The sequence below is a fragment of the Muntiacus reevesi genome, chromosome 1 (assembly GCF_963930625.1).
Source record: "Muntiacus reevesi chromosome 1, mMunRee1.1, whole genome shotgun sequence".
Classification (NCBI taxonomy): domain Eukaryota; kingdom Metazoa; phylum Chordata; class Mammalia; order Artiodactyla; family Cervidae; genus Muntiacus; species Muntiacus reevesi.
The window spans coordinates 186,294,159-186,322,070 of NC_089249.1; the positions used below are offsets into that span (position 1 = coordinate 186,294,159).

The 27,912-nt window shown below is 45.5% G+C and overlaps 1 protein-coding gene and 1 non-coding gene across 4 annotated transcripts; one reads left to right on the forward strand and one right to left on the reverse strand.

Annotated features, from left to right (window-relative positions):
* The first annotated feature begins 1,447 nt into the window (after positions 1–1,447).
* Positions 1,448–27,701, forward strand: LOC136155616 (cytochrome P450 4F3). Of its 3 annotated transcripts, none has more exons than XM_065917541.1 (14): positions 1,448–1,510; positions 1,624–1,775; positions 2,088–2,315; positions 4,596–4,740; positions 7,451–7,504; positions 7,597–7,724; positions 10,137–10,258; positions 10,671–10,941; positions 19,269–19,335; positions 19,516–19,645; positions 22,303–22,436; positions 22,531–22,595; positions 22,781–22,863; positions 23,252–27,701. In XM_065917541.1, the coding sequence occupies exons 3-14, from the start codon at positions 2,118–2,120 to the stop codon at positions 23,427–23,429; spliced, it is 1,575 nt and encodes a 524-aa protein (XP_065773613.1). In that variant the 5' UTR covers positions 1,448–1,510; positions 1,624–1,775; positions 2,088–2,117; the 3' UTR covers positions 23,430–27,701. The 3 variants fall into 3 exon arrangements, with proteins under 3 accessions (XP_065773613.1, XP_065773612.1, XP_065773614.1); XM_065917540.1 differs by lacking the exon at positions 4,596–4,740 and adding an exon at positions 6,292–6,436 and having other exon boundaries at positions 1,452–1,510; positions 23,252–27,700; XM_065917542.1 differs by lacking the exons at positions 1,448–1,510; positions 1,624–1,775; positions 4,596–4,740 and adding exons at positions 1,782–1,873; positions 6,292–6,436 and having other exon boundaries at positions 23,252–27,700.
* TRNAM-CAU (transfer RNA methionine (anticodon CAU)) lies at positions 25,181–25,252 on the reverse strand. Its single transcript has one exon. It is a non-coding gene; the product is annotated as a tRNA-Met (tRNA).
* Positions 27,702–27,912: the final 211 nt, after the last annotated feature.

Here is a 27,912-nt window from a genome sequence, read left to right on the forward strand (position 1 = left end):
AGTAGGCAATCTTTACATACAGTTGTCTGCACAGAGTAGGCTTACTATATGTGGGCTACTGGCACATGTCGTGGTCTGTGTATGAGTTGGAAAAGAATTTCCAGACATGAGGCAGAATGAGAAAAGAGTATTTTATTAGAGTAGGAGATGCTTTTTTTTTTTTTCAGTGGGTTTTGTCATACCTTGATATGAATCAGCCATAGAGTTATACGTATTCCCCATCCCGGTCCCCCATCCCACCTCCCTCTCCACCCAATTCCTCTGGGTCTTCCCAGCCCACCAGGCCCGAGCACTTGACTCATGCCTCCCACCTGGGCTGGGATGAGATGGATGAAACTTGAGCCCATTATACAGAGTGAAGTAAGCCAGAAAGATAAAGAACATTACAGTATACTAACACATATATACGGAATTTAGAAAGATGGTAACGATGGCCCTATATGCAGGGCAGAAGAAGAGACGCAGAAGTACAGAACAGACTTTTGAACTCTGTGAAAGGAGATGCTTTTAGAACAGTGGGCAGGCTCAAGGGAGAGCCGAACCCTTTCACAGGCTAGTAGCCAATTGTCACAACCTCAAAACAGAGAAAATTCCTACTGCAGTGGTGGCATTAGGTGATTGGTTAGGATGCTACACGTGCATTCAGTTGTGTCTGACTCTTTGTAACCCCATGGACTGTAGCCCACCAGGTTTCTCTTGTCCATGGATTTCCCAGGCGAGAATGCTGGAGTGGGTTGTTATAGTGGGTATTTTGCCTAACGTGGTGTCGGGAAACCAGTCCAGAGGTTCATGGCAATGGTTGCTAGGGACTTGGTCATTTGCAGAGCTTTTTGTCCTGTGGCCTTGGCATAGGGCTCCACAACATACACTAGCACGTGTAGTAGTAGCTAGCCTTTTTCCTCCATTCCCTCTTTTTCAGGGCTCTTGATCCTTACCATCTTCCTGTAGAACCCTTCTCACTCCTCCTCTCAGGGTCTTATCCAGCATCCCATTTCCCAGATGGGGAGACTGAGCCCACACAGAGGGTACGCATAGCCCACAATCAGAGCAAGGGCAGGGCAGAACACTCCCAGCTCTGCCCTCCCCTGTATGGACCCTGCTCTCTCTAGGCCCCTCACAGCCTCCCGGAGCCCTCTTCCAAATGGGCCCTTTATCTTCTGAGTCTGATGCAGGTAATCCCCAGTCAGGCAGGTTTCTCTATTTCTGTTCTGCAACAGTCACGTCTCACCCCAGACCCTGGGCTGCTTGGAGACACAATCTGAACTCCTGCCAGGCTGTGTGCGCCCCAAAAGCCAGAATTTTAAGGGTTCTGAGCTTCCTGATTCCAGGCCTGGAAATGGGGCGTGAAGGCTTCCTGGCCCATGAGTGGAGAGGAGTTGCAGAGATCTTTGCCCTGCCCTCCTGTGTGTGCTTTTGCCTGCCACACACTGGCCTTGGAAGTGCAGAGGTTGCTGTGAAACTGGAGGCCCAGAATCACCTTTGTCTGCACCACAACCTGCTCACGTGGGAGGTACTGAGTCCAGAGGAGCCAGTGTCCACGGGGGGTGGGGGAGTGAATCCTGAACTGATTCACAGGCAGCTCTCCGTAACACTGTGCTCCCCCTCCCCCCACCCTTTATCCAGACAGCTGCCAGGTGGGGAGGAAGTAAGGAAGCTGTGGGGATTGGTTGGCTTAGCCCAGCCCCTGGCAGCTTCCTCTAGATCTGGGGTTAGACCCAGCCATCCCAGGAGGAGGGCAGAAGAAGTTGTGTGGGACAGGCCAGCCCACACAGAAGGTAAGAGGCTGGGAGTCCTGGCCCGAGGTGAGGAAGGCAGATGCCCAAGGCAGGGTGGCTCCAGGGAATGAGATGACCCGGGAGATGAGTGGATACGTGTGTGTGTGTCTGTCTGTCTGTCTGTCTCTGTCTCTCCCTCTTCCTCTGAATTTCTGTTTCTCCCTCCCCTCTCCCAGCGCCTGTCTGCCTGTCTCTGAGCCCTTCTTGCCCGTCCCCAGCACTCCCCATCCCTGCCCCTCACTCCCTTGCTCCTCTCTCTCTATCTGTCTCTGCCTCACAGCTCACCATCACTGCCTCTTCCTTCATCCTCAGGACTCACCCTTCATCCCATCTGATCACAGAATGCTGGAGCTGAGCCTGTCCTCACTGGGACTCGGGCTGGTGGCAGCCTCCCCGTGGCTGCTGCTGCTGCTGGTCGGGGCCTCCTGGCTCCTGGCCCGTGTCCTGGCCTGGACCTTCACCTCCTACAACAACTCTCGCCGCCTCCGATGTTTCCCACAGCCCCCAAAACGTAACTGGTTCTTTGGTCACCTGGGTCTGGTGAGTGTGGGCAGCAGGTTGGGTCTGGGAAATCAGGGTAGATGGACTTCCTGAGGGGTCAGGAATAGGGCTCAGGTTTGGGCTGGGGTCTAGGACAGCAGAGAAGACAGGGAGGCCAAGGAACCCCCTCTTCCTTCACTCATTAATCCCTCTACTCTGCCATCGAGACCTTCCCCACATCCTGTCCTTCCAGTCCTAGCCTGCTTTGGGGTCCATTCCCTGCCTGACTCCCACACATTATGCACCTGATAAGATTCACCGTCCAGCGTCTGCTCTACACATGACCCATATCCGTGTGTCTTGCTCTGAGCCACAGCTTTCCTAATGGAAATAACTACCACCTCCCCATTCCCACCTACAGGAGCACAGCTGCCAACCCCCTCCCCTGTCCAGGACTCCTTCCTCTAATTTAACTCTCATCCCTCCCCCAAAGATGTTCCAATAGGCCCGTTGCCCAATCTAAATAAAGTCAGCTACTCACTTCCTCTTTCAGAAACCTTCTTAGACCTACCCCACCTCCACATCTGCCTAACTTGTGCCCCAGACTGTGACTTATGACTTGACCCCACTCAGGATTAATGAAACGGGTAATCGTCCAATCACTTAGTAACCACCTCCCAATTTGATGATGGTTTGGGGGAGCAGACACTACGGTGCCCAGTCCAGGACTGGAGCGATGTAAGCACTCAAAACAAATGCTTGATGACCGAGGTGATCAACTTGCCATCATCTCCCTCAGTCAAGGTCAGAGGGATTATATTCAGCTCCCCCTATCTCGCAGACAACTTTTCCTTTCATGCCTGGGATGAGAACTACAACTTGGGGGAGGACTGATTGCAATTACTATTCATTAAGGCAACTTTGACAGCGGAGGGTGTCCAAAGCTCACCATGAAGATTTGCTGAGGTTCCAGATCTTCAGATGGTCTCAACGAGCCCTGGAGGCAGCAGGAATGTTACAAAGTTCTCCAGTTCGGCCTTCCCTGCCTCCAAGGGCTTGGCCGTTCAGTCACTCTTCTGTGTGACTTCAACTGAGCCATGCCCCCTCTCTGGGCTTTGTTGTTGTTTTTTTATGGTGTTTTTTTTTTTTTTCCATTTATATTTATTAGTTGGAGACTAATTACTTTACAATATTGTAGTGGTTTTTGTCATACACTGACATGAATCAGCCATGGATTTACATGTGTTCCCCATCCCGATCCCCCCTCCCACCTCCCTCCCCACCGCATCCCTCTGGGTCTTCCCAGTGCACCAGGCCCGAGCACTTGTCTCATGCATCCAATCCGGGCTGGTGATCCATTTCACCCTTGATAATATACATGTTTTGATGCTGTTCTCTCGAAACATCCCACCCTCGCCTTCTCCCACAGAGTCCAAAATTCTGTTCTGTACATCTGTGTCTCTTTTTCTGTTTTGCATAAAGGGTTATCATTACCATCTTTCTAAATTCCATATATATGTGTTAGTATGCTGTAATGATCTTTATCTTTCTGGCTTCTCTCTGTATAATGGGCTCCAGTTTCATCCTCTCTGGGCTTTGAATCCTCACCTTGGGGCCTTGGGAGAGGGGAGCAAGTCACAAAGGTGAAAATGATCTATGTCACCTGCCTAGAGTACCTCGGGATATTTGTCAGGTTTGAATGGAGCATCGTGAGGGAGAGGGTGCTTCACTAGGAGGCAACCCACACTTCTTCCCCTTTGAGGGGATATGGCATCCGTTTCTTCTTTTGAAAATGGCACAATTGAAGGGCATGCCCATAACTCACAGAGAAACAGACAGGATGCACTCTGCATGGAGCCTGAGCAGCAAAGGTTATAGATCATGTTCCCCCTTGGGTTAGCAGGCAGAGTTCATGTCTGTCCCTGGGGGATGGCCAGGGCTATAAGGTCAGAGGTCTGCAGAACCCTTGCCATGCAAGAAATCAGAAGCCAGGTGGAGCAGGAAAAACATGGGACGGGGTTGGACCAAAGCCCAGTCACCCTGCTACCCACAAAGCTGCCCGCTGAGGACCTCCATCTCAGATTGCCCTTGCAGTGGGACCACTCCCAGGACAAGAAAAATGCGTCTTCTCAAGCCAAGATCTGCCTCCCTGCGGGCAGAGAGCCTGTCTTCTCCCTGTGCCCTGGGATACACCCTAAGGACTTAGAGAGCCTCCAGGTCCCTTCCTTCCCCAGAGGGAAGGAGGAAGCAGAGATTCCCTCCACCTGTGCAGGATCCCACACTCTGTCCACTGCAGTGGACTCTCCTTCTGCAGAGTGATGGCCCTTACCTTGCTCACAGGTCCCACCCACGGAGCAGGGCTTGAGCAAAGTAACTCAGCTGGTGACCAACTACCCCCAGGGTTACTTGATGTGGATGGGCCCCATCATCCCCCTGGTCGTTTTCTGCCACCCTGACTGCATCCGGACTTTCGCCAGTGCCTCAGGTATCCAGGCAGAGCTTGTGGTGGTGGGTGCCATGACACACCTCAGGGCTTCCAGCCCTTCCCTGCCAAGCTTCCATGTGGCCTGTACAGGACCCCAACTCCCTCCCCTCCTCTCTTGCCATCTTCCTCTTTCCTTCATGCATTGATCATCCCAATCTCACAACCTCCTCCTTGCTCTCACTGCCATTTACACCCCACCCTGGTGTCCTGGGTAAAAGACAGGACTTGAAGATTCAGATTGAGGCAGAGAAATAGATCTGTGACCTGGTGTGGTCAAGAATTGGCCAGAGGGAAATGAGCTCTGCAAACCCAGAAAAGAAGCAAGGTTCTCTTCTGAGGGATGCTGGAAGGCTTCCTGGAGGAGGAGTTGGAACTGGGTCCAGAATGATGAGCAGAAATTTTTAAAAACAGAGTATGGAGTGATGCGTGGGCATCCATAACATCCCGGGTCCCCTGCCAGACCTGTCCTCAGTCCCCACATGTCCCCAGGTGCTGAGCAATGACGGCTTATGGCTGATGTACATCTGAGTTGCTGTTCACATGACATCCACCTCTCTGGTGGGTCACTTTCTTTCCCCCTGTCTTGGAGCTGGTCCACTTCTAGATCAGTGCCCTCCTTCTTCAGATGCCAAGAATCTCCCTGAGGAGACTCCACCCCACCCTGGCTCTCTTCCCTTGTCCCCTGCCCCTCCCATCTGCAGACAGATGACCAGGCAAGCAGGGGAACAGGCAGCGTGTAACAGAGACCTGGGTTCAGACCCAAGAATGCAGAGTGAACATGAGAAGGGCCCCAGCTCTCTCTGGCTGCTGAAGTCTCCTTCAGCTGTTAGTGGTGGAAATGCCACCCTGTATGATCTATAGAAAGAAAAGGAATCAAGTGACTGTGAAGTCCAAGGAGGGGTATCTTCAGACCCAGATCTATCCATGTCTATATAATATCATAAGAAATCTGTTTTCATTGTTTAGTTCTCTGTTCCTCTGTGGTGGCTTCCCTATAATCTTGGTAACACTGAATCTGACAAGCTCAATCCCCATGGAAAAGTGAGCTCATTGAAAACATTTTCAGGAAAAGACATAGGATTTCCTTTGATTTCCCTAGCCTGTGTCATAGGACCCATTCCTGTGTCCCTGAAACTCTGAGTATCCAGTCTTGGAGGTTGTTTAAGGGTCCTCTAAGCTGTTGCCTTGAGGCTCAGAGTGATTTGATGGTTAAGAACACAGACCCTGGGTTCAGACAGATGTGGGCACTTATTGTCTGAGAGAACGTGGGCAACAGACTCCATCGTTCAGAGCCTCAGTCTCCTTATCAGGAATATGGGGATGGAAGAGAAGTCAGGGAAACACGGTGTTTGGGATCCAAACAGGGAAAGACCCTTCCTATCCTTATACTCAAGGGACCCCAATTATCACGTATGGAGGATAAGGGGAGAGAGGTGACAGGAGGCTGAGGACAGAGGAGCAGTTGCTGGAAATGATCATTGTCCCAGCTCTGGATCTCTCCCTCTGGCGGCCTAGAAGAGTGTGAATTGGGTTCTATTTGTTCCTCTCCAGATTCAGAGCTCAGAGGAAGGTCTCCTGTACACACAGGGCCTGGCCGGCACCTATGGGGATGCATGCTGCTGGTGGATGGGGCCCTGGTACCCAATCATCCGCATCTTCCACCCCACCTGCATCAAGCCTGTGCTTTTTGCTCCAGGTAGACACCTCCCTGGCCATAGCTTGCCCATCGCCATGATCTCTGTGTTGCCTCTAGTTGTACAAGTGACCAGGATGCAGGCAGAAGGGGGCATAGCAAAGATGCCACTGTCTCCCACTGCAGAATCCCAGCTGCATGATCTCCAGTCATGCCTGTGCAATGTCTGCTGAATGGCCACATCTGATCAGATTTACATTTCTACATGGATTCTGGCTACAGTTGGTGTGTGTTATACCTAGTGATACCTGGTATATGTTTAAATCTGAGCTCAGAGATGTTCTCAGTCATGTCTAGAGCTCATCTGTGGCCAAGGACATGTGAGGCATCTTGGAGCCTCTCTGGTTCTTGTCTGAGATGCTGTTAGAGATTGCCTGGCTCTCCTGCTGGTCACTTATGGGTGTTTGTCTGAGGTCTGGGACTCCAGGGTCACTATGCGAAATGCCCAGAGTGACATACTTATGTGAGTCTTGCCTGATGCAGGTCTTAGGCTCTGTTTGAGTTCTGCCTGGTTGAGGCCCGTGTCATCAGTGTATTCAGGTCCTGTCTGGGATCCACCTGGGGCACACCGAGGTCATGTCAAATGGTCTTCAGGCCCATGGCAAAGCATTATGCATCATGTCATGTTGTGCCATTCATGGTGTGGCCTGTTAGGACTTGTTAAGACATAGGACCATGTCAGATGTCTCAGGAGGGGCCAGTGCTGGGGCAGGTGTGGTGTCCTAGGTCCCCATAAAGGTGTTTTGTAAGGTCAGAAGATGCAATGTCCAGTCATGTCTCAGGCTGGGGTGTGTCTAAGCACCGTGAGTTGTGTCTATGGGCTCTGCCTTTGCTCTGTTCTGTGCTGTGGCCTGGTCTGGTCTCCTCTCCCCTCCCAGCTTCCTGCACTCTTGGTCCCGTTCTGCTATGTTGGGCTTGGAGAGGGAATGCAGACTCCTGGCTGGGAGCCTTCACTCCCCACCAAAAGATCCTCCCCTCCCCCTCTCCTTGGTCCCTGATGGTCCTCATTCATGTCAGCTGCCGCTGCACCCAAGGATGTGATCTTCTACGACTTTCTGAAGCCCTGGCTGGGTGAGTAACTGTTTGTGAAGGGGGTTGGGGATGACCCTGGGGACCCAGGGGAAGGTCTTTCTTTGCTCAATCCCCGTGGCTGTCTCTGCTAGGGGATGGGCTCCTGCTGAGTGCTGGTGACAAGTGGAGCAGGCACCGTCGCATGCTGACGCCCGCCTTCCACTTCAACATCCTGAAGCCCTATATGAAGATTTTCACCAAGAGCACAGACATCATGCATGTGAGTCTCTTGAACCCATGGTCCCATCTGGAGTCTGGGGGACAACAGGGACTCAGAGACGTCTTGTCTGGATTTCTCCCTCTTCTGATTGGCTCGAGTCCATCATTCTTCCTTTCTCATCCTCAGTGTCCTTGGCCATATAAAGAGTGTAATATGATCCCTGCTTTGCAGGGTGGTCAAGATATCCTGCAAGCTGAGCTTCCCTGGTAGCTCAGATGGCAAAGAATCTGCCTGCAATGCAGGAGACCCAGGTTCAATCCCTGCGTCAGGAAGATCCCTTGGAGAAGGAAATGGCAACCCAGTGTTGCCATTCTCCAGTGTTCTTGCCTGGAGAATTCCATGGACGGGGGAGCCTGTCAGGCTACAGTCCATGGGGTCACAAAGAGTCGTACGTGACTGAATGACTAACACTTTCACTTTCAAGATATCATAATGGAGCCATGTCCCTGGCACATAGTAGATGCTCAGAAGGTGTTAACTTCTGTTTTACCTTCACAGAAGCCTTAGAATCTTAAGACATATTTGATGATAATAATGAATATCAGGCAGTAGTTATTTCTGAGTAATGAATCACTTGAAAACTATAAGGGTTTAGTACGTACAGCGAGACTATGAGTCAGTTGACTGGTTTCTCTGGATGTGGATGGGGCCACTCACGTGCCAGTGGTCAGCTGTGGGTCTGGTCGTGTTGGACTGCACCCTGCAAGCACTGCAAGACTCAAGACTGAAGAAAGAGCTGGAGTCAATAACACAGATGTACATCAGTGGTTTAATGGATAAGGGGATCTTATGTGTCTGAAGCAAGGTCCTGGAGTGATATCCCATCATGTGTATCTGTGGCTGAGAGCTAGTATGTCAGCATTTACTGATAAGACTCCATGAGTAAGAGGAAATGTGAATAAGGTGTAGGTGAAGCAGGGACTGGTCAAGCCTGGGATGTACAGAGAACAAGAGGACAGCTGTCTTGGGTGGCCTGACCATACAGATAGTAAGCATTGCTGGTCTGGGGTCAGTTCTCTCAGAGGTTTGAAGCTTGGGTGGCTACAAGCTGATCTAGCATGACCTCGGGAAGGGTAAATAGACTTGCTTTCATGTGATTCTCTCCCTTCAAAAGGCATCTCAGGCCGGTTCACATGGTAGAGGCAGGGTATGAAAAGACTGGGAGAAAGCTGCAGTGCCCCCTTGGGGTCTAGGTTTGGAGTGATCACCTCATCATTTTCACCACAGTCTGTTGACCAAAGCAAGTCCAAGGCCAGCTCAGAATCAAAGTATGGTGAAAGAGGCTCCACCTCCAAGTAGAGTTACTGAAAAGTTACATTGCAAAGGGAGGGCTTTGATATACACATAGGAAAGCAAAGAACTGGAGCACAGGTTTTTGTGAAGTGCCTGCGATTTTTTTTCATACTTGCAAGCTGACAAGGGAGCTTGTGACTGTTTCCTGGATTCTGCCAGAATACGTGAGACTCCTGGGTCATAGACAAAGGTTAGCCCAGCAAACAACACATGCTTCTTCTGGGTTTGCATCCTTCATCCAAGTCACCAAATTTCATGCAAATAACACAGGTGGGCTTCTATGTATGTCTATTCATATATCACAGGGGAGGGAATATTAGGTTTAGGAACTCTGTGACATTTATAGCAGTTAGAAGCAAGCTTGATATTTTCCAGGGGGACACATTACCTCACTTCTCAAGGTTGTTTGCTACAAACACAGCTCTGAGAAATGGCCCAGGTAAAGAACATAGGGGTCTTACAATTTTTTGGCAAAACCAAAAAAAAAAAAAAAAAAGTGCAGGAGTACTCAGGGCCCATGGAGGACTATCTCTATCAACATAGGGATCATTTTCCGAATCAACTTATAACAATGAAAATGATGAAACCTAACATTTGTTAGCACTTACTTTATGAAAAGTTGACCAACAGTGCACAAAGCATGAGCTCAACAGGTAAAGAATCTGCTTACAATGCTGGAGACTCAGGAGATGTGGGTTGGATCCCTGGGTTGGGAACATCCCCTAGATGAGAAAACGGCAACCCACTATACTATTCCTGCCTGAAAAATCCCAAGGACAGAGGAGCCTGTTGTGGGGACGGAGGAGGTGGGGGGGGGGGGGGCACAGTCCAAAGTTCAGACACAGAGTCGGACACGACTGAGTAACCAAGCTCACACTCAAGCACACAGAGTTGGGAGGTAGAGTCAGGATTACAGAACCCAGATCTTTGGACTCCCGGTCATGGAGACTTCATGTCCTAATAATAACAGTTTCACTCCTCCGTGAGCCTGGTCCTCCCCGGGGGTGGGTGCCTGGGACCAAGAGAAAGAGTCCAGGGAGTGCATCCCAGTATCTGGGGTTAGGAAAAGGCACCAAGGAGGCAGTTCTCAGCCTCTGCTGTGTCCCCTTCTCTGTCCAGGCCAAGTGGCAGCGTCTGATCAAAGAGGGCCATACCCATCTGGACATGTTTGAACACATCAGCCTCATGACCCTGGACAGTCTGCAGAAATGCGTCTTCAGTTATGACAGCAATTGCCAAGAGTGAGTCTCACGAAAGGGCCTGGGGATCATGAGCCACAGACCCATGGGAGTAGATGGGTAAGGAAGGGTTGACCAGGACAATCAGAAAGGTCTTCTTGGAGGAGGTGTGTCAGATCTGGACATTGAGGAACAAGAAGCGGAAAGAGAAGAAGCCATCCTTTTAGGTAGGTAGAACTGTTTGATAAAGGCCAGGAGGCTAGGAAGAGCAAGGTATGTGCAATAGTGAGGAGACATCTTGAAAATAAGGGTGGAGGCATGGGCATCTTCATATCTTAAGGACATTCTGAAACCAAAGAGGATATGAAGTTTCTCCTGAGCTTTCCAGAGAGCCATGGAAGGTGTTTGAGGAGAAGAGGGTTCCGTTCAAAGGTTATTTCAGACATTGTTGCATTTTCACGCTCTCACCCTGTAGGAAGCCCAGTGACTATATTGCGGCCATCTTGGAGCTCAGCGCGCTTGTGGCAAAACGGTATCAGCAGCTCTTCCTGCACATGGACTTCCTGTATTACCTCACCCCAGATGGGCGGCGCTTCCGCAGGGCCTGCCGCCTGGTGCACGACTTCACAGATGCCGTCATCCAGGAGCGGCGCCGCACCCTCCCCAAGGAGGATATTGAGGACTTCCTCAAGGAAAAGGAGAAGACCAAGACTTTGGACTTTATTGATGTCCTCCTGCTGACCAAGGTGGGCTCCTCTGGGATCTGAATTCAAGAAGCGGTATAGACCTTGGGAACTTGATTTAATCAAAGAGCTTGAACTGGATGCAGAGGGTGCTGGGCAGCCATGTGAGATTCTTGTTGAAGGAAGGGCTGGGTCAGGGGCAAGTTTTAGAGATGACCATGGGAATGCACAGAGCTTGCCTTGTGGCTCACACAGTAAAGAATCCACCTCCAGTGCAGGAGGCCCAAGTTCAATCCCCAGGTCAGGAAGATGCCCTGGAGTAGGAAGTGGCAACCCACTCCAGTAGTCTTGCCTAGAGAATTCCATGGACAGAAGAGCCTGATGGGGTTCAGTCCATGGGTTTGCAAAGAGTCGGACAGGACTGAGTGACTAACACACACACACGTGGGGTGCAGCCTGCAGGGGACTGAAACTGTAAAGGCCTGAGATTTTACTCTACTTCCAAATTAGTGAGTTAGTCTACTACAGAAATAGACTGTGTATATCCATGTATACATACAGAACACTGGATCATAAGAATCCATTTATTACTTATGGCAGTAACAGTAGCCAGAGTAGAATGGTGTCTCTGTTCCCCAAGTTCCTCTGAGAGCTCCACGATCCCTTTATCTTCCACTGTAGCCATGCTTAACATTACAGAACAAATACCTTCCATTTTTTTAATTTATTTTTTATTTTTTAATTAATTTATTCATTTTGATTGGAGGCTAATTACTTTACAATACTATAGTGGGTTTTGCCACACATTGACATGAATCCACTATGGGTGTACATGTGTTCCCCATCCTGAACCCCCCTCTCACCTCCCTCCCCATCCCATCCCTCAGAGTCATCCCAGTGCACCAGCCCTGAGCACCCTGTCTCATGCATTGAACCTGGACTGGTGATCTGTTTCACATATGATAATTTACATGTTTCAATGCTATTCTCTCAAAACATGCCACCCTCGCCTTCTCCCACAGAGTCCAAAGACTGTTCAATACATCTGTGTCTCTTTTGCTGTCTCGAATATAGGGTCATCATTACCATCTTTCTAAATTCCATATATATGCATTAGTATACTGTATTGGTGTTTTTCTTTCTGGCTTGCTTCACTCTGTATAATAGGGTTCAGTTTCATCCACCTCATTAGAATTTATTCAAATGTATTCTTTTTAATGGCTGAGTAAATAGTCCATTGTGTATATGTACCACAGCTTTCTTAGCCATTCGTCTGCTGATGGACATCTAGGTTGCTTCCATGTCCTGGCTATTATAAACAGTGCTGCGATGAACATTGCGGTATACGTGTCTCTTTCAGTTCTGGTTTCCTTGGTGTGTATGCCCAGAAGTGGGGTTGCTGGGTCATATGGCAGTTCTATTTCCAGTTTTTTAAGGAATCTCCACACTGTTCTCTATAGAGGTTGTACTAGTTTGCATTCCCACCAACAGACTAAGAGGGTCCCCTTTTCTCCACACCCTCTCCAGCATTTATTGTTTGTAGACATTTTGATAGCAGCCATTCTGACCGGCTTGAGATGGTATCTCATTGTGGTTTTTGATTTGCATTTCTCTAATAATGAGTGATGTTGAGCATCTTTTCATGTGTTTGTTAGCCATCTGTATGTCTTCTTTGGAGAATTGTCTGTTTAGTTCTTTGGTCTGTTTTTTTGATTAGGCCATTTATTTTTCTGGAATTGAGCTGCAGAATCTGCTTGTATATTTTTGAAATTAATTCTTTGTCAGTTGCTTCATTTGCTATTATTTTCTCTCATTCTGAAAGCTGTCTTTTCACCTTGTTTATAGTTTCCTTCGGTGTGCAAAAGCTTTTAAGTTTAATTAGGCCCCATTTGTTTTTTGGTTTTTGGTTTTTTTTGCTTTTATTTTCATTACTCTGGGAGGTGGGTCATAGAGGATCCTGCTGTGATTTATGTCAGAGAGTGTTTTGCCTATGTTTTCTCTAGGAGTTTTATAGTTTCTGGTCTTACGTTTAGAACTTTAATCCATTTTGAGTTTGTTTTTGTGTGTGATGTTAGAAAGTATTCTAGTTTCACTCTTTTACAAGGGGTTGATCAGTTTTCCCAGAACCACCTTTTAGTTTTGTTGTTTTTTGCTATAGTCTCCTTTGTTTCTTTTTCATTTATTTCTGCCCAAATTTTTATGACTTCTTTCCTTCTACTAACCTTGGGGTTCTTCATTTCTTCTTTTTTTTTTTTCTTTTTTTTAATTTTATTTTATTTTTTTTTATTTTTTTTATTTTTTATTTTTCAGTGGGTTTTGTCATACATTGATATGAATCAGCCATAGAGTTACACGAATTCCCCATCCCGGTCCCCCATCCCACCTCCCTCTCCACCCGATTCCTCTGGATCTTCCCAGCCCACCAGCCCTGAGCACTTGACTCATGCCTCCCACCTGGGCTGGTGGTCTGTTTCACCACAGATAATATACAAGCTGTTCTTTCGAAACATCCCACCCTCCCCTTCTCCCACAGAGTTCAAAAGTCTGTTCTGTATTCTGCGTCTCTTCTTCTGCCCTGCATATAGGGCCATCGTTACCATCTTTCTAAATTCCATATATATGTGTTAGTATACTGTAATGTTCTTTATCTTTCTGGCTCACCTCACTCTGTATAATGGGCTCCAGTTTCATCCATCTCATTAGAACTGATTCAAATGAATTCTTTTTAACGGCTGAGTAATATTCCATGGTGTATATGTACCACAGCTTCCTTATCCTTTCTTCTTTTTCTAGTTGCTTTAGGTGTAGAGTTAGGTTGTTTATTTTACTTTCTCTTGTTTCTTGAGGTAAGTTTGTATTACTGTGAACTTTCCGCTTAGCACTGCTTTTACTGAATCACATAGGTTTTGGGTTGTCGTGTTTTCATTTTCATTCATTTCTATGCATATTTTGATTTCTTTTTTTATTTCTTCTGTGATTTGTTGGTTATTCAGAAGCGTGTTTTTTCACCTCCATATTTTTGTATTTTTAATAGTTTTTTTCCTGTAGTTGACATTTAATCTTAACACATTGTGATCAGAAAAGATGCTTGAAATGATTTCAGTTTTTTTGAATTTTCCAAGGCTAGATTTATGGCCCAATATGTGATCTGTCCTGGAGAAGGTTTCGTGTGCACTTGAAAAAAAGGTGAAATTCATTGTTTTGGGGTGAAATGTCCTATAGATACCAATTAGGACTAACTGGCCCATTGTATCATTAAAGTTTGTGTTTCCTTGCTAATTTTCTGTTTAGTTGATCTATCCATAGGTGTGAATGGGCTATTAAAATCTTCCACTATTATTGTGTTATTGTTAATTTCCCCTTTCATACTCGTTAACATTTGCCTTACATATTGTGGTGCTTCTATGTTGGGTGCATACATATTTATAATTATTATATATTCTTCTTGAATTGATCCTTTGATCACTTTGTAGTGCCTTCTTTGTCTCTTTTCATGGCCTTGATTTCAAAGTCTATTTTATTTAATATTAGTATTGCTACTCCTGCTTTCTTTTGGTCTCCATTTGTGTGAAATATCTTTTTCCAGCCCTTCATTTCCAGTCTCTATGTGTCCCTTGTTTTGAGGTGGGTCTCTTGTAGACAGCATATATAGGGGTCTTGTTTTCGTATCCATTCAGTCAGTCTTTGTCTTTTGGTTGGGGCATTCAACCCATTTACATTTAAGGTAATTATTGATAAGTATGATCCCTTTGCCATTAACTTTGTTGTTTTGGGTTCCAGTTTGTATACCTTTTCTGTGTTTCCTGTCTAGAGAGGATCCTTTAGCTTTTGTTGAAGAGCTGGTTTGGTGGTGCTGAATTCTCTCAGCTTTTGCATGTCTGTAAAACTTTTGGTTTCTCCTTCATATTTGAATGAAATCCTTGCTGGGTTGTAGGTTTTTCTCTTTCATGACTTTAAGTATGTCCTGCCATTCCCTTCTGGCCTGAAGAGTTTCTATTGAAAGATCAGTTGTTATCCTTATGGGAATTCCCTTGTGTGTTATTTGCTGCTTTTCCCTTGCTGCTTTTAATATTTGTTCTTTGTGTTTGATCTTTGTTAATTTGATTAATATGTGTCTTGGGGTGTTTTGACTTGGGTTTATCCTGTTTGGGACCCTCTGTGTTTCTTGGATTTGGGTGACTGTTTCCTTCCCCATTTTAGGGAAGTTTTCAACTATTATCTCCTTAGGTATTTTCTCATGGCCTTTCTTTTTGTCTTGTTTTCTGGGACTCCTGTGATTCGAATGTTGGGACATTTAACATTGTCCCAGAGGTCTCTGAGGTTGTCCTCATTTCCTTAAATTCTTTTTTCTGTTTTCCTCTCTGCTTCATTTATTTCCACCATTCTATCTTCCACTTCACTTCTCCTATCTTCTCCCTCAGTTATTCTACTGCTGCTTCCCTCCAGAGTGCTTTTGATCTCAGTTATTACATTATTCATGATTGATTGACTCTTTTCTTTTCATTTATTTTTATTAGTTGGAGGCTAATTACTTTACAATATTGTAGTGGAATATTACTCAGCCATTAAAAAGAATTCATTTGAATCAGTTCTAACGAGATGGATGAAACTAGAGCCCATTATACAGAGTGAAGTAAGCCAGAGAGATAAAGACCAATACAGTATACTAACGCATATATATGGAATTTAGAAAGATGGTAACAATAACCCTATATGATTGACTCTTTTATTTCTTCTAGGTCCTTTTTAAACTTTTCTTGCATCTTCTCAATCCTTGTCTCCAAACTATTGATCTATTAACTCCATTTTGTTTTCAAGATTTTGGATCATTTTTACTGTCATTATTCTGAATTGTTTTTTCAGGTAGACTCCCTATCTCCTCCTCTTTTGTTTGGTTTGGTGGGCATTTATCATGTTCCTTAACCTGCTGAATATTCCTCTGCCCTTTCATCTTGTTTAGATTGCTGTGTTTGGGGTGCCCTTTGTGTATGCTGGCAGTTTGTGGATCCTCTTTATTGTGGAGGTTCCTCCCCGTGGGTGGGGTTGAACGAGTGCCTTGTCAAGGTTTCCTGCTTAGGGGAGCTTGCGTCGGTGTTCTGGTGGGTGGAGCTGGATCTCTTCTCTCGGGAGTGCAGTGAAGTGTCCAGTAGTGAGTTTTGAGATGTCTGTGGGTTTGATGTGACTTTGGGCAGCCTGTACTTTAATGCTCAGGGTTCTGTTCCTGCGTTGCTAGAGAATTAGCTTGGTGTGTCTTGCCCTGAAACTTGTTGGCTCTTGGGTGGAGTTTGGTTTCAGTGTAGGTATGGAGACTTTTGGATGCGCTCTTGTCAATTAATGTTCCCTGGAGTCAGGAGTTTTCCAGTGTTCTCAAGTTTTGGATTTATGCCTCCTGCCTCTGATTTTCAGTCTTATTCCTTCAGTAGCCTCAAGACTTCTCCATCCAAACAGCACCAATGATAAAACATCTAGGTTAATGGTTAAAAGATTCTCCACAGTGAGGGACACCAGAGAGGTTCACAGAGTTACATGGAGAAGAGGGAGAAGGGAGATAGAGGTGACCAGGAGGAGAAGAGGGGGACTAAAAAGGGGAGAGAGCAATATAGCCAGTAGTCAATTCCCTATGTGTTCTCCACAGTCTGGCACTCTCAGAGAAGTTCACAGTTACATAGAGAAGAGAAGAGGGAAGAAGGATATAGTGGTGACCAGGAGGAGAAGAGGGGGAGTCAAAAGGAAAGAGACAGATTTAGCCAGTAATCAGTTCCCTAAGTGTTCTCCATGGCCCAGAACACCCACAGAGATTCACAGATTCAGGTAGAGAAGAGAAGGGGGACAGAGGAGATAGAGGTGACCTGGGGGAGAGAAAGGAGAGTCAAAAGGGAAGAGAGCAATCAAGCCAGTAATCACACTCCTAAGTTAAAATGGGTACTGAAGATTAGACTCTTAAAGGTACAAAATTGTTAACAAATACCAAAAAGCAAAGATTAAAAATCTAGTGTAGAAGTTAGACTCTCAAAAATACAACATTAAAAAATCACAAAAATTGTAAAATATATATATGAAATTTGCTTTAAAAATAGGGTCTTTTTTTGCAAGGTAACAGTAGGTTATAAAAATGAAAATTAAAGGAGTAATAAAAAACTTAAAAATTAAAAAATGATAATAGTGAAAAATATCTAGGAATTTCTCTGGAGCTGTTGAGGGCATTGTGGGGTCATTTCAGTTTCAGATAGTTCCTTGTTCCAGCTTATACTTCTTCTCAAGGTCCATAGGCCCCTTCCAATGCTTACTCAATGCTAACTACAGGGTTTTACTCTGTTGCACCTGTCACTTCCAGCGTGTCTCCCTCTTTGTTTATTTTGGCTTCCTCTGTTTGCAAGTCTCTTCAGTGTCTAATTTCCGCCCTGACACAAGGGGGGGTGAAGGTGGTCACTTATGTAGGCTCACTTGTTCAGTCGCTCTGTGGGGAGGGACGAACACTGGAAACAAATATCACTGGCGTGTGTGGGGAGTGCTCGCTGTGTCTGGGTCACACTGGGTTTGCCCCCGCTCACGGCGTGTGTGCTTTCCCAGTCTACACTGCTCGGGCTCCAGGTTGCTCTGCAGCAGAATTGTCCAAAGCAGGCCCTGGGTTGCATGCACTTCCCAAGTCTAAGCTGCTCAGGTTCAGGTTCTTGGGTACTCCACCAAGGCACAGACTTGGTTGGGCCAGCCTTTTGTGCCGTTTCCATGTCCGAGAAGCTCAGGCAACCAGGTGCTTGGTGAGCGCACTGTCCCAGATGTGCAGAGCGTCTCATCACCTCCCCAATCTTAGCTGCTCAGTTTCCTGTGTGCTCAGTGAGAGCCCTGTCTCAGGTGTGCCGTGTGTCTCTTCTGCGGAGTTGATCTCAGGCAGTGACCCTCCTGGCGAATGTCCACCATCCAGGATCCCAGGAAGACTTGGTTAGCAACTGGGAGCCTGCTCACAATTTGGTGGAGGATGCATCTCTTGAGCCGAGATTGCCCCTTGCCTTCTGGCTCTGGCTGTCGCCCGCCTGCCTCTCTGCCTCTGGTGGGGGAAGGGGCAGGTGTGCAACCAGCTAGCTCTCCTCTGGTATTCGCTCAATCCTTTGTTCTGTGAGTGGACCAGACTGTGCCTTAGGTTAGAGCTTTTTGCAGGAAATTTCTCTTTCTCTCTCTCTCTGTCTCTCTTTTTTTTTTTCTCTCTCTCTCTCTCTGGTTAACCCATAGTTTGGTTTGCTTTCTCACGTTAGCTCCCTCAGATTGCCCTCAGGGCATTCAGGCCCCGTCCTTACCCTAAGCATGCAACCCGTGCCTCTCTGTTCAGCCCTCCTCGCTACTGGTGGACACAAGCATTTGGGCTACTTCTCTGCTGGGAATTGTGATTAGGCGTTTATTCTGTGGGTTGCTTTTTTTTCCTCCTGGTATGTTGCCCTCTGAGATTCCAAAACTCCCCACAGGCCTGCCAGTGAGAGGGTTTCCTAGTGTTTAGAAACTTCTCCTCCTTCATGACTCCCACCCTGGTATGGGTCTCCATCCCTAACTCTTTTGTCTCTCTTTTTGTCTTTTATATTTTGTCCTACCTCCTTTCAAAGCAAATGGGCTGCCTTTCCTGGTGCCTGGTGTCCTCCACCAGCATTCAAAAGCTGTGTTTTAGAATTTTCTCAGCATTCAGATGATCTTTTCTTGAATTTGTGGGGGAGAAAGTGGTTTCCCTGTCCTATTCATCCACCATCTTAGGACTGCCCTCCCCCCCCAGTTTATTTATTTTAATTGGAGGCTAATTACTTTACAATGTTGTAGTGGTTTTACCTCCAGTTTTTGAAATTTGGAACATACACAGGACTTCTCCTTTTTCCCTGTGTTCGAGGAGGGAAGGGAGAAGGAGAAAGAGAGAGGAGGGAAGGGAAGGGAGGGGAGTGGAAGGGAAGGGAAAATAGTGGAGAGGAGAGAAGAATAGACAAGAATACAGCAGAGATGAGAAGAGGTTGTTTTGGAACTTAAACAGAACCTCTTCACTGAGAAGGCAAAGTTTGCATGTTCTACAGGTGTACAACCCATTCCTTATCTCCAGGAGGCATTAAGAATGGGTTTTAATCTCTACTTCTAAGGTAAACTTGTCATCAGTCATCCTGTAACCCAGGTTACATCGTGTAGGAATATGAAAATATCTATGAATCATTGATTCCTTTTACCATGAATGCCATAGCAGGCAAAGAGTTCAAGGAGGAGGTCTGTGGGTGGGACATCTGGCGGTACTGAGCAAAGGAGGTCTAGGACTTCAGGTTGACCTTGGGTTTCTAGATGGATGATGGAGCTTCAGAGATTGTCTCAGTTTAGGCTCAGTGGCCCTCAGAACTTGTGTGAATCTGGGAATCTTGCTTTCTCTCCAGGATGAAGATGGGAAGGGATTATCAGATGAAGACATCCGAGCTGAAGCTGACACCTTCATGTTTGAAGGTGAGGGTCCCAGTGTGGAACTACACAGGGGGGTGGTCTCTCCCCCAACCCAGGAACTTGGCAAGTGGACCCTGGATCACGCCATCCCTCCCCATCCCCCCATGGGCTAAGGTGAGGGTGCTGTCCACATTTTAGTGCTGAAGTAGGCCAGAGACCCAAGCCTCTCTGGATGCTCCTCAGGCCATGACACCACAGCCAGTGGCCTCTCCTGGGTCCTGTACAACCTTGCAAAACACCCAGAATATCAGGAGCGCTGCCGGCAGGAGGTGCAAGAGCTCCTGAAGGACCGTGAGTCTAAAGAGATTGAATGGTGAGTGCAAGTCTTCGTGGCCTTTTTCTGAGCCCCTGCTTCCTGGTTTGGGAAGAGTGAAAATGTTCTTGTGGATTCTGTCCTTATTTCTTAGTGGGAATGTGAGAAGATCCCAGAGACAAGGTCTGGGAAAAGTTTGCAGGTTTGGAGGATAGGAAGTCCTGCATTAACTAGCAACAATTTGTGAAGGCAGGTGATACCAGTGAGCACCTATTCAGTAAATGAACTTTCCCTCCACTTCTTTACTTTTCTCTCTGAAGTCACATGTTTTCAAAAATCTTCATTCTATTTCCTCATATCCTAATTCCTCATATCATTTAGTCCAGGATTTAAAAGGAACACCTGTGGACTAAAGTCATTCAACTCCTTTCCAAGAATATCTGCATCTTCTTCCATCTATTACCCATTTAGGAAACACTGCAAAACTGCCTCCCTCTCCCCAGTTCTATGCCATCTCCAATTCTCCCCACCTCATTGTGTGTCCTGGAGACTCAGGAAGGACCAGCCCCAGTCTTTGCCTTCCAGGATCTCCCACCCTGGTGGAAGAATAGTCCCAGGTTAGGACACTCCCAGAGTGCATGGACCAGGCTGGGGTTTGATGTGATAGGCTTGTGGAAAACAGATTACTTAATAATATTAACATGCTATTCCAGAGTATGGAATGGATATCCATTTTTAGATATTCACATAATCCTTAGGCTTTTAATAGAGTCTAAAATTTTAGCATAGAAATCTTAGGCAGCTTTTGCTAAACAAACCCTTAGGTACCTCTTGTTCCTATACTGAATCATATAGTCTATCTGGATTGAGAAACATTTATAAGTTCATTTGGAATATAGACATTCACTTGTCTTCTAGATATTTTATATCATCACCATCTTTTCTTTCATCTATTATATTATTTCTAAAGAAAAACTAATAATTTATTGGTATAAATTTCTTGCCCAGTGAACATAGTAAGTGCTAGATATGGTTTCATACCAACAGAACAAAGAAAGATCATTTATACTAAAAACTCTTGTAACAACTGGAGAGCTACATGGAAAAAGGTTAATTCAACATGGTCTTATGTCTTATAAGAAAATAACATATACACTAATAAAAGATTTAAAATAAAAAATAAAAGAGCCTTGGGACATCCCTAGTGGTCCAGTGGTTAAGAATTCACCTTGCAATGCAGGAGATTTAGGTTTGATCCCTGGTCGGGGAACTAAGATCCCATGTGTGCAATAGCAGCTAAGCCCACATGCAGCTAAACAGAGTCCATGGGCCCAGTGAAAGATCCCGCCTGACACAACAAAGATCTGATGCAACTAAGCCCTGCTGCAACCAAACAAATAAATAATCTTTTCAGAAAATAATAAAATAAAGGAGTCTTAAAGGCTCTAGAGGAAACCAGGGGAAATTATTTTATAGTTCCAGAGTAGGAAAGGCCTTATTTTGGGCACAAGTCCCAAGAGATGTACAAGAAGAGCTTGACACCCTGTTACATGAAAATGATATAGTGCAATGTGTATTGTATACAGCATGACACTGCATAATTAATTTTTTTAACACTGCATAATTATTAATGCAAAAAGGTACTCCTGGAAGGATCCATAAAGAATAACCACTAGTCAAACTGTGAGGAAGGGAAAGGAGTGATACTGAGACATGGGGTGGTGTTTTGTGGTTTTCCGATTTGGAACTAGCTAACTATATCAGCTATTAAGAATTTAAATCACCACACAAAATTAAGGGGATAAAGGAAAAGAATTCAGTCCCATTACTGGGTCTTATCTTCGATATTTGTACCAGTTTTCCAGTGAGTTGCTTCCCTGATAGTTCAGTTGGTAAAGAATTCTGCCTGCAATGCAGGCGACCCCAGTTTGATTCCCGGGTTGGGACAATTCTCCGGAGAAGGGATAGGCTACCCACTCTAGTATTCTTGGGCTTACCTTGTGGCTCAGCTGGTAAAGAATCCCTTTACAACGCGGGAGACCTGGGTTCGATCCCTGGGTTGGGAAGATCCGCTGGAGAAGGAAAAGGCTACCCACTCCGGTATTCTGGCCTGGAAAATTCCATGAACGGTATAGTCCATGGGGTCACAAAGAGTCGGACATGACTCTCACTTTCACTTTTTCCAGTGAATTCTCTCATTTTCTAAGTATAAAACCACTATCTGCCAAAAATGACACATTTACCCCCATGTTTTAAATGGCATTTCTCTCTTTTTCCCCCTTCTAAGTTCATTAACTAGTATCCCTAGTGCTGTTATAAATAAGAGTAAACATTGAATCTGACTTTTTATTTCTTTCTCATTTGCTTTTTGATTTTTCTGTCTTACCATAAAGAATATTTCATTTTTAAACAAATTAGTAAACTTTCTTTTTGGTTGGTTCTTTGATATTTTGCTTAGAAAAGCTTCGGAAAATATGTGGCTAAATTTTGTCTGGTACTTCTGTGATTTTTCTTTCTTTTTAGAAACCATCTTATTGAGCTGTGATGGACAAAGAAAAAGTTGTACATATTTAATGTATACAACGTAATGGGTTTGGCACTATTTGATCCATCTGTGATTATGTCATAGACAGTAGGGATCTTATAGGGCAGTAGGAGTGCTGGAGGCTGGCATGTCTATTTTTGCTCCCTGGATAATTGTCGTGGGGGTTCCTTAGGGACGACCTGGCCCAGTTGCCCTTCCTGACCATGTGCATCAAGGAGAGTCTGCGGCTGCACCCCCCAGTCACCGTCATCTCTCGCTGCTGTACCCAGGACATCATGCTTCCAGACGGCCGGGTCATCCCCAAAGGTGCTCATTGGACTGTGGGATGAGGCTCCTGGTCAGAAAGGGGGCCCATCAGGCAGGTTGAACCTAATTCTGACTGGTCCCTTCTCTCCCACAGGTGTTATCTGCCTCATCAGTATTTTCGGGACCCACCACAACCCATCTGTGTGGCCAGACCCTGAGGTGATGCCTCCGCGACGCCATACCGCCATCATCCCTGTCCATTCCCTTTGGCGGACCCAAGGGCACTACAGAATTCTGATCGCCCAATCAGACATCACCTCCCTCCCATTATACACACATCTGCTCTCTAAGAATGGACGTTCTGGGAGATACTACCCAGTAACCCTGTCTTGTCTTGACCCCAGGTCTATGACCCCTTCCGCTTCGAGCCAGAAAACATCAAGGGGAGGTCACCTCTGGCTTTTATCCCCTTCTCAGCGGGCCCCAGGTGAGGACATTGGGCATTTGGGATGTGGATGGAGTAGTGGGGGCGGGGGTCTGGGACTGAGATTCCAGGCTTAACTGTAGGGGTCAGGAAGACGGGAAATTTAAGGCTGTGTTTCCCTCCCCTCCCCCAGACATAATGGCAAGGGCCTAGGGAACGGTGGGGGGCACAAGGAGGGGTCCACAGTGTGCCGAGAGGCCGGTTCCCCTGTGTTCTGGTCTGAGTTCAGGACTGGAGTGTGGGCAAGGGTCTGGGGATATGCAAGCCCACGCGGGGGTTCCTGACATGGTTAGCTTCCTCTCTACCACTGTGCGTGTAAGTTGTGGGCCGGGTGCTGCGGAGCCCAGATGAGGGTTCCAGGTGCAGTCAGAGCCCCCGCTCCCGCCCACAGGAACTGCATCGGGCAGACATTCGCCATGACCGAGATGAAAGTGGTCCTGGCGCTCACGCTACTGCGCTTCCGCGTCCTGCCAGATGAGGAGGAGCCTCGCCGAAAGCCAGAGCTGATCCTGCGCGCGGAGGGTGGACTTTGGCTGCGGGTGGAGCCGCTGAGCGCAGGCCAGCAATGACGCACCCACCTTCTGGCCTGAGATCCGCCATAATCACAGACACCTCACTGCAGATTCCCAGGAATAAATCTGGGACTTCGCTGGCGGTGCAGTGGTTAAGACTTTGTGCTTCCACTGCAAGGGGCACGGGATCCTGATCCAGGAGCCCACGTCTGTCCCAAGCCTCACTGAGAGCCAGCAGGGGATCCTTGGGACCTGAACAGATCCAGGCAGATGGGTGCGGCTGTGAACCTGGCGGAGGAGGCGGGGGGAGGGTGGGGGAATGGGGGCAAATTTTGTTATGATACTGGAGCTCTATCTTGGATCATGAGGACAACATGACTTTTTAAGGAAGGTGAAGCAGAGAGCTAGATGCAGTCAGGTTCAGATGACCCTGGATCCACCACTCCCTCCTTACAAACGTTTGCCATTTTTAGCTATTTGGCTGGCTTGGGGGAAATCTCTCTCTAAGCCTCACTGCCTTTATTACATAATAGTAGCCATCTTGTTGAGATATGGAGATTTATAAAAAGCTTATGCAAAATGACTGACTCAGTGTCTGGTAAGCATCCCTACTGAATGTGCGTTCATGTCCACACTTGTTTTTGCATCACGTTCTCACATTTAAAATGCTTTAAAGTCATAAAAGTTACACTGAAGTTTGGAGACACACGGAAACCTGCTGTTGAAGAAACCTGCTGTTAGAAGATTCAGCAAATTCAAATTCTCCATAGTTAGATCTGTTACACAGTTACAGGCTGCTCTGCTGTGAAACAGACCTGAAGCTAGGAACCAAAAAGAAAAATTTTCCCTCAGAGAAGCATGACCCAGGACTTCATTTTCATCAGGATATTCTAGGAAGCGGAGGTGAAGAGAGTCCTCAATAGTGAGAGAAGGTGGAGGGGGCAGGAGTGGGGCCACTTCCTTCAGCACCTAGGACAGCAGCTGCTCCAAGACTAGCCCCACTGAGGTGGCAGGGGGTCCTGGGATGGTCTTAGTATCAGACCCTTTTGGGGTTCTACAAGCTGGGGTCAGAAGACTTAATGGTTGAATAATAAGAAATAAATCCTATATCACGAAATTAGTAAATATTTCATGTATTCTATGCTGAAAATTGCACATGTTCTTCTTTGCCTTCAGAGTTCTCATTAAAATGTTTTTCTTTAAAAACAAAACAGAAAATTGGGGGGAACTGCCCTGGTGGTCTGATAGCTTAGATTCAGTGCTCTCAATGCAGGTAGCCCAGGTTCACTATCTGGTCCATGAACTATATTCCACATGCCACAACTAAGAGTTTGCATCCTGTAAATACAGATTCTGCAGGCTGTGACCAAGACCCAAGACAGGCAGATAAATAAGTAAATATTTATTAATGCTTTTCCTTTCCCCCAAATTATACCTTGTCATAGAAAAAAACCACAGCAAAGAAAAAGTAAGAAATAAGCATCATATCCACAATCTAAACATGCCAAAGTAATCACTTCATATTCTCTCACATATACTGCCAAATTTTAAAGTGAACGTATTAGTCGCACCCAGCTCTTTGCGACTGCATGAACTGTAGCCAACAAGGCTCCTCTGTCCATGGAATTCTCCTAGCAAGACTACTGGAGTGGGTAGAAGATTCCCTTCTCCAAGGGATCTTCCTGACCCAGGGATCAAACCTGAATCTCACACGTCGCAGGCAGATTCTCTACTGACTGAGCCACCAGAGAAGCCTATGAAATACACTTTCTCAGAGGCCACGCGTACTCAAGACTTTACAAAATCTTTAGCAGAGGATGGTTTCGATCCATCGACCTCTGGGTTATGGGCCCAGCACGCTTCCGCTGCGCCACTCTGCTCTGACTTTTTAACTTTAAATTCTCCAATTTTGAACCAGTCCATTATTCCATGTCCAGTTCTAATTGTTGCTTCTTAGCCCACATACAGAATTCTCAGGAGTCAGGTGAGGTGACCTGGTACTCCCACCTCTTTAAGAATTTTCCACAGTTTGTTGTGATCCACACAGTCAAAGGTTTTAGCATAGTCAGTGAAGCAGAACAAAATGTTTTATTGGGTCATAAAAAAAAATGAAGTAGGGAGTTCCCTGCCGGCCAGTGGTTAAGACTCTGCACTTCCAACACAAGAGGTGCAGGTTCAATCCCTGGTTAAGGAACTAAGATCCCACATACCATGTTGCATGGTCAAATTTTTTTTTTTTTAAACAGGAATGAAGCAGTGATGCATGCTTCAATATGAATGAACTTTGGCAACATTATGATAAAAGAAAGGAACTGGACACAAAAGGTCACTTATTGTATGATTCCATTTATATGAAATGTGCAGAATAGGCAAATCCATAGAGATGGATCTAGGAGCTGGAGGACAAAACAGAGGGTGACTGCTAATGGGTACAGGTCTCCTTTTCAGGTGATGGAAATATCTTGGAGCTAGATAGAGGAGAGGTGGTGGTTGCACAACACTGTGAGTGTACTGGATGCATGAAATCAAACACTTTTTAATGTTATGAATTCTATAATTGAATAAATTTTATTTTATGTGACTTTTACCTCAACAAAAAAATGCTATTTTATCTTACATTTTTCTTGTTAATTAGATTTTTCATTGAACAATGTATCATGAACATCCCTCCACAATGGATTCCACATGGACTATACTGTCCATGGAATTCTCAGTTGATAAAGGCTGATTCTTTACCAACTGCACTATCAAAAGGAAGCCCAAGAATCCTGGGGTGGGTCGTGTATCCCTTCTCCAGTGGATCTTCCCAACCTAGGAATTGAACCAGGGTCTCCTGCATTGCAGGCAGATTCTTTACCAACTGGGCTATCAGGGAAGCCCTATAAGTGAATAAATTTTATTTTGTGTGTTTTACCTCAACAAAGAAATGCTATTTTATCTTATTTTTTCTTGTTAATATGGATTTTTCTTTAAATAATAAATATATCATTAATCTGGATTTTTCATTAAATGATGAATCGTGAACATCCCTCCACAATGTGCAATCATCATTTTGAAGATCTTTAAAATCTTTAAATGTTAAGTATTCAATGCATTCTTTATTTTCATAAATGATATTATGATAGAAAACAATTTAGTTTCTCTTCACTTTGCAAAAAATAATCTCTTTATGTACTTTGACGACTCGAGACATCATTATCAGTTACTTACTGAGTTACTCTTAATCACCTAACCTTTGGTGCAGAAATTTTATTTCTATATCAGGAGTATCTTACACGCATTCATGTAAGATGTGGGTGTATTAAACACTTTTCATACAACACATAAGACTGGATGACTCCACAGAGCTTGATGCTTTTGGTCCAAACCCTGATTTCATCCTCACCTCAGTCTTTCAGATTGGAATGATTAACTCACTTGCTCAAGATCAATTAGCTGATGAGTGGTGGAGTGGAGGTAAGCTTGGTTTCAAAGGTCATGTCTCATCTCCCAAGGAAATAATTTTCAAGATGTATCTCAGCCCCAAGTGCATTAGATCAGTAGAGAGCCCCTGAAGGTTTAGTAGATGAGACTCTTTGAAGAGTGATGCTTAACTTTTTAAATGTAATATTTTTGACAGATAATACATTCACTCATGTAGAAAATAACGTGCTCAGTGAAAAGCATTGCTTCTCCACATGTACTTCATTTTCCCAGTTTTTCTCATCTTTAGGTAAATGCTTTACTTTTTGTATGGGGCTTCCCTTGTGGCTCAGCTGGTAAAGAATCTGCCTTCAATGTGGGAGACCTGAGTTCAATCCCTAGGTTGGGAAGATCCGATGGAGAAGGGAAAGGCTACCCACTCCAGTATTCTGGCCTGGAGAATTCCTTGGACTGCATAGTCCATGGGATCACAGACAGTTGGACACATCTGAGCAACTTTCACTCTCTTACTTTTTGTATATCATTTCATAGTATATTTATGCTGATAATATATGTGCTTAATACCCTCAGCCTCATCTTAAACAAGTATGTAAGTTTATCAAATTTATAAAAAGTAAAGACTGCTCCATTTGGTGTACAGTTCTAAGTTTTGAAGTGTCTAGAGTGGTGTAACCACCACTACCACAGCCACCCTTGATAATCAAAACATTTTCATCCCAACTCCTGCCAAACAGTGATCCCTATCAACTGGCATCTTTCACCTAACAATGCATTTATGATTCATTCATATTGCATTATTCAGTACTTTGGTATTTTATTGCTAAGTAATATTGCATAGTATGATGAACCACATTTTCTTCTGCAGTTGAAAAACATGTGGATTGTTTTCAATTTTGTCCTATTATAAATAAAGCTACTGTGGATATTTGTGTATAAGTGTTCACTGGTCTTGGAGTGGGATGGCTGGGTCATATTATAGGTGTATGTTTAACATTAGAGGAAACAGCCAAACTATATTTCAAAGGGCACCATTTAAAATTTTTAATTAAAATTCCCAGCCTTATTGTGATATAATTGACACATAACATTTTGTCACTTTCAGGTGTACAACACATTG

Coding starts and splice junctions, on each gene's coding strand:
- LOC136155616 (XM_065917541.1), top strand. CDS start 2,118: ATGCTGGAGCTGAGCCTGTCCTCACTGGGACTCGGGCTGGTGGCAGCC. Junction 2,316..4,595: donor TCTTTGGTCACCTGGGTCTG/GTGAGTGTGGGC, acceptor CCTTGCTCACAG/GTCCCACCCACGGAGCAGGG. Junction 22,864..23,251: donor CCCTTCTCAGCGGGCCCCAG/GTGAGGACATTG, acceptor TCCCGCCCACAG/GAACTGCATCGGGCAGACAT.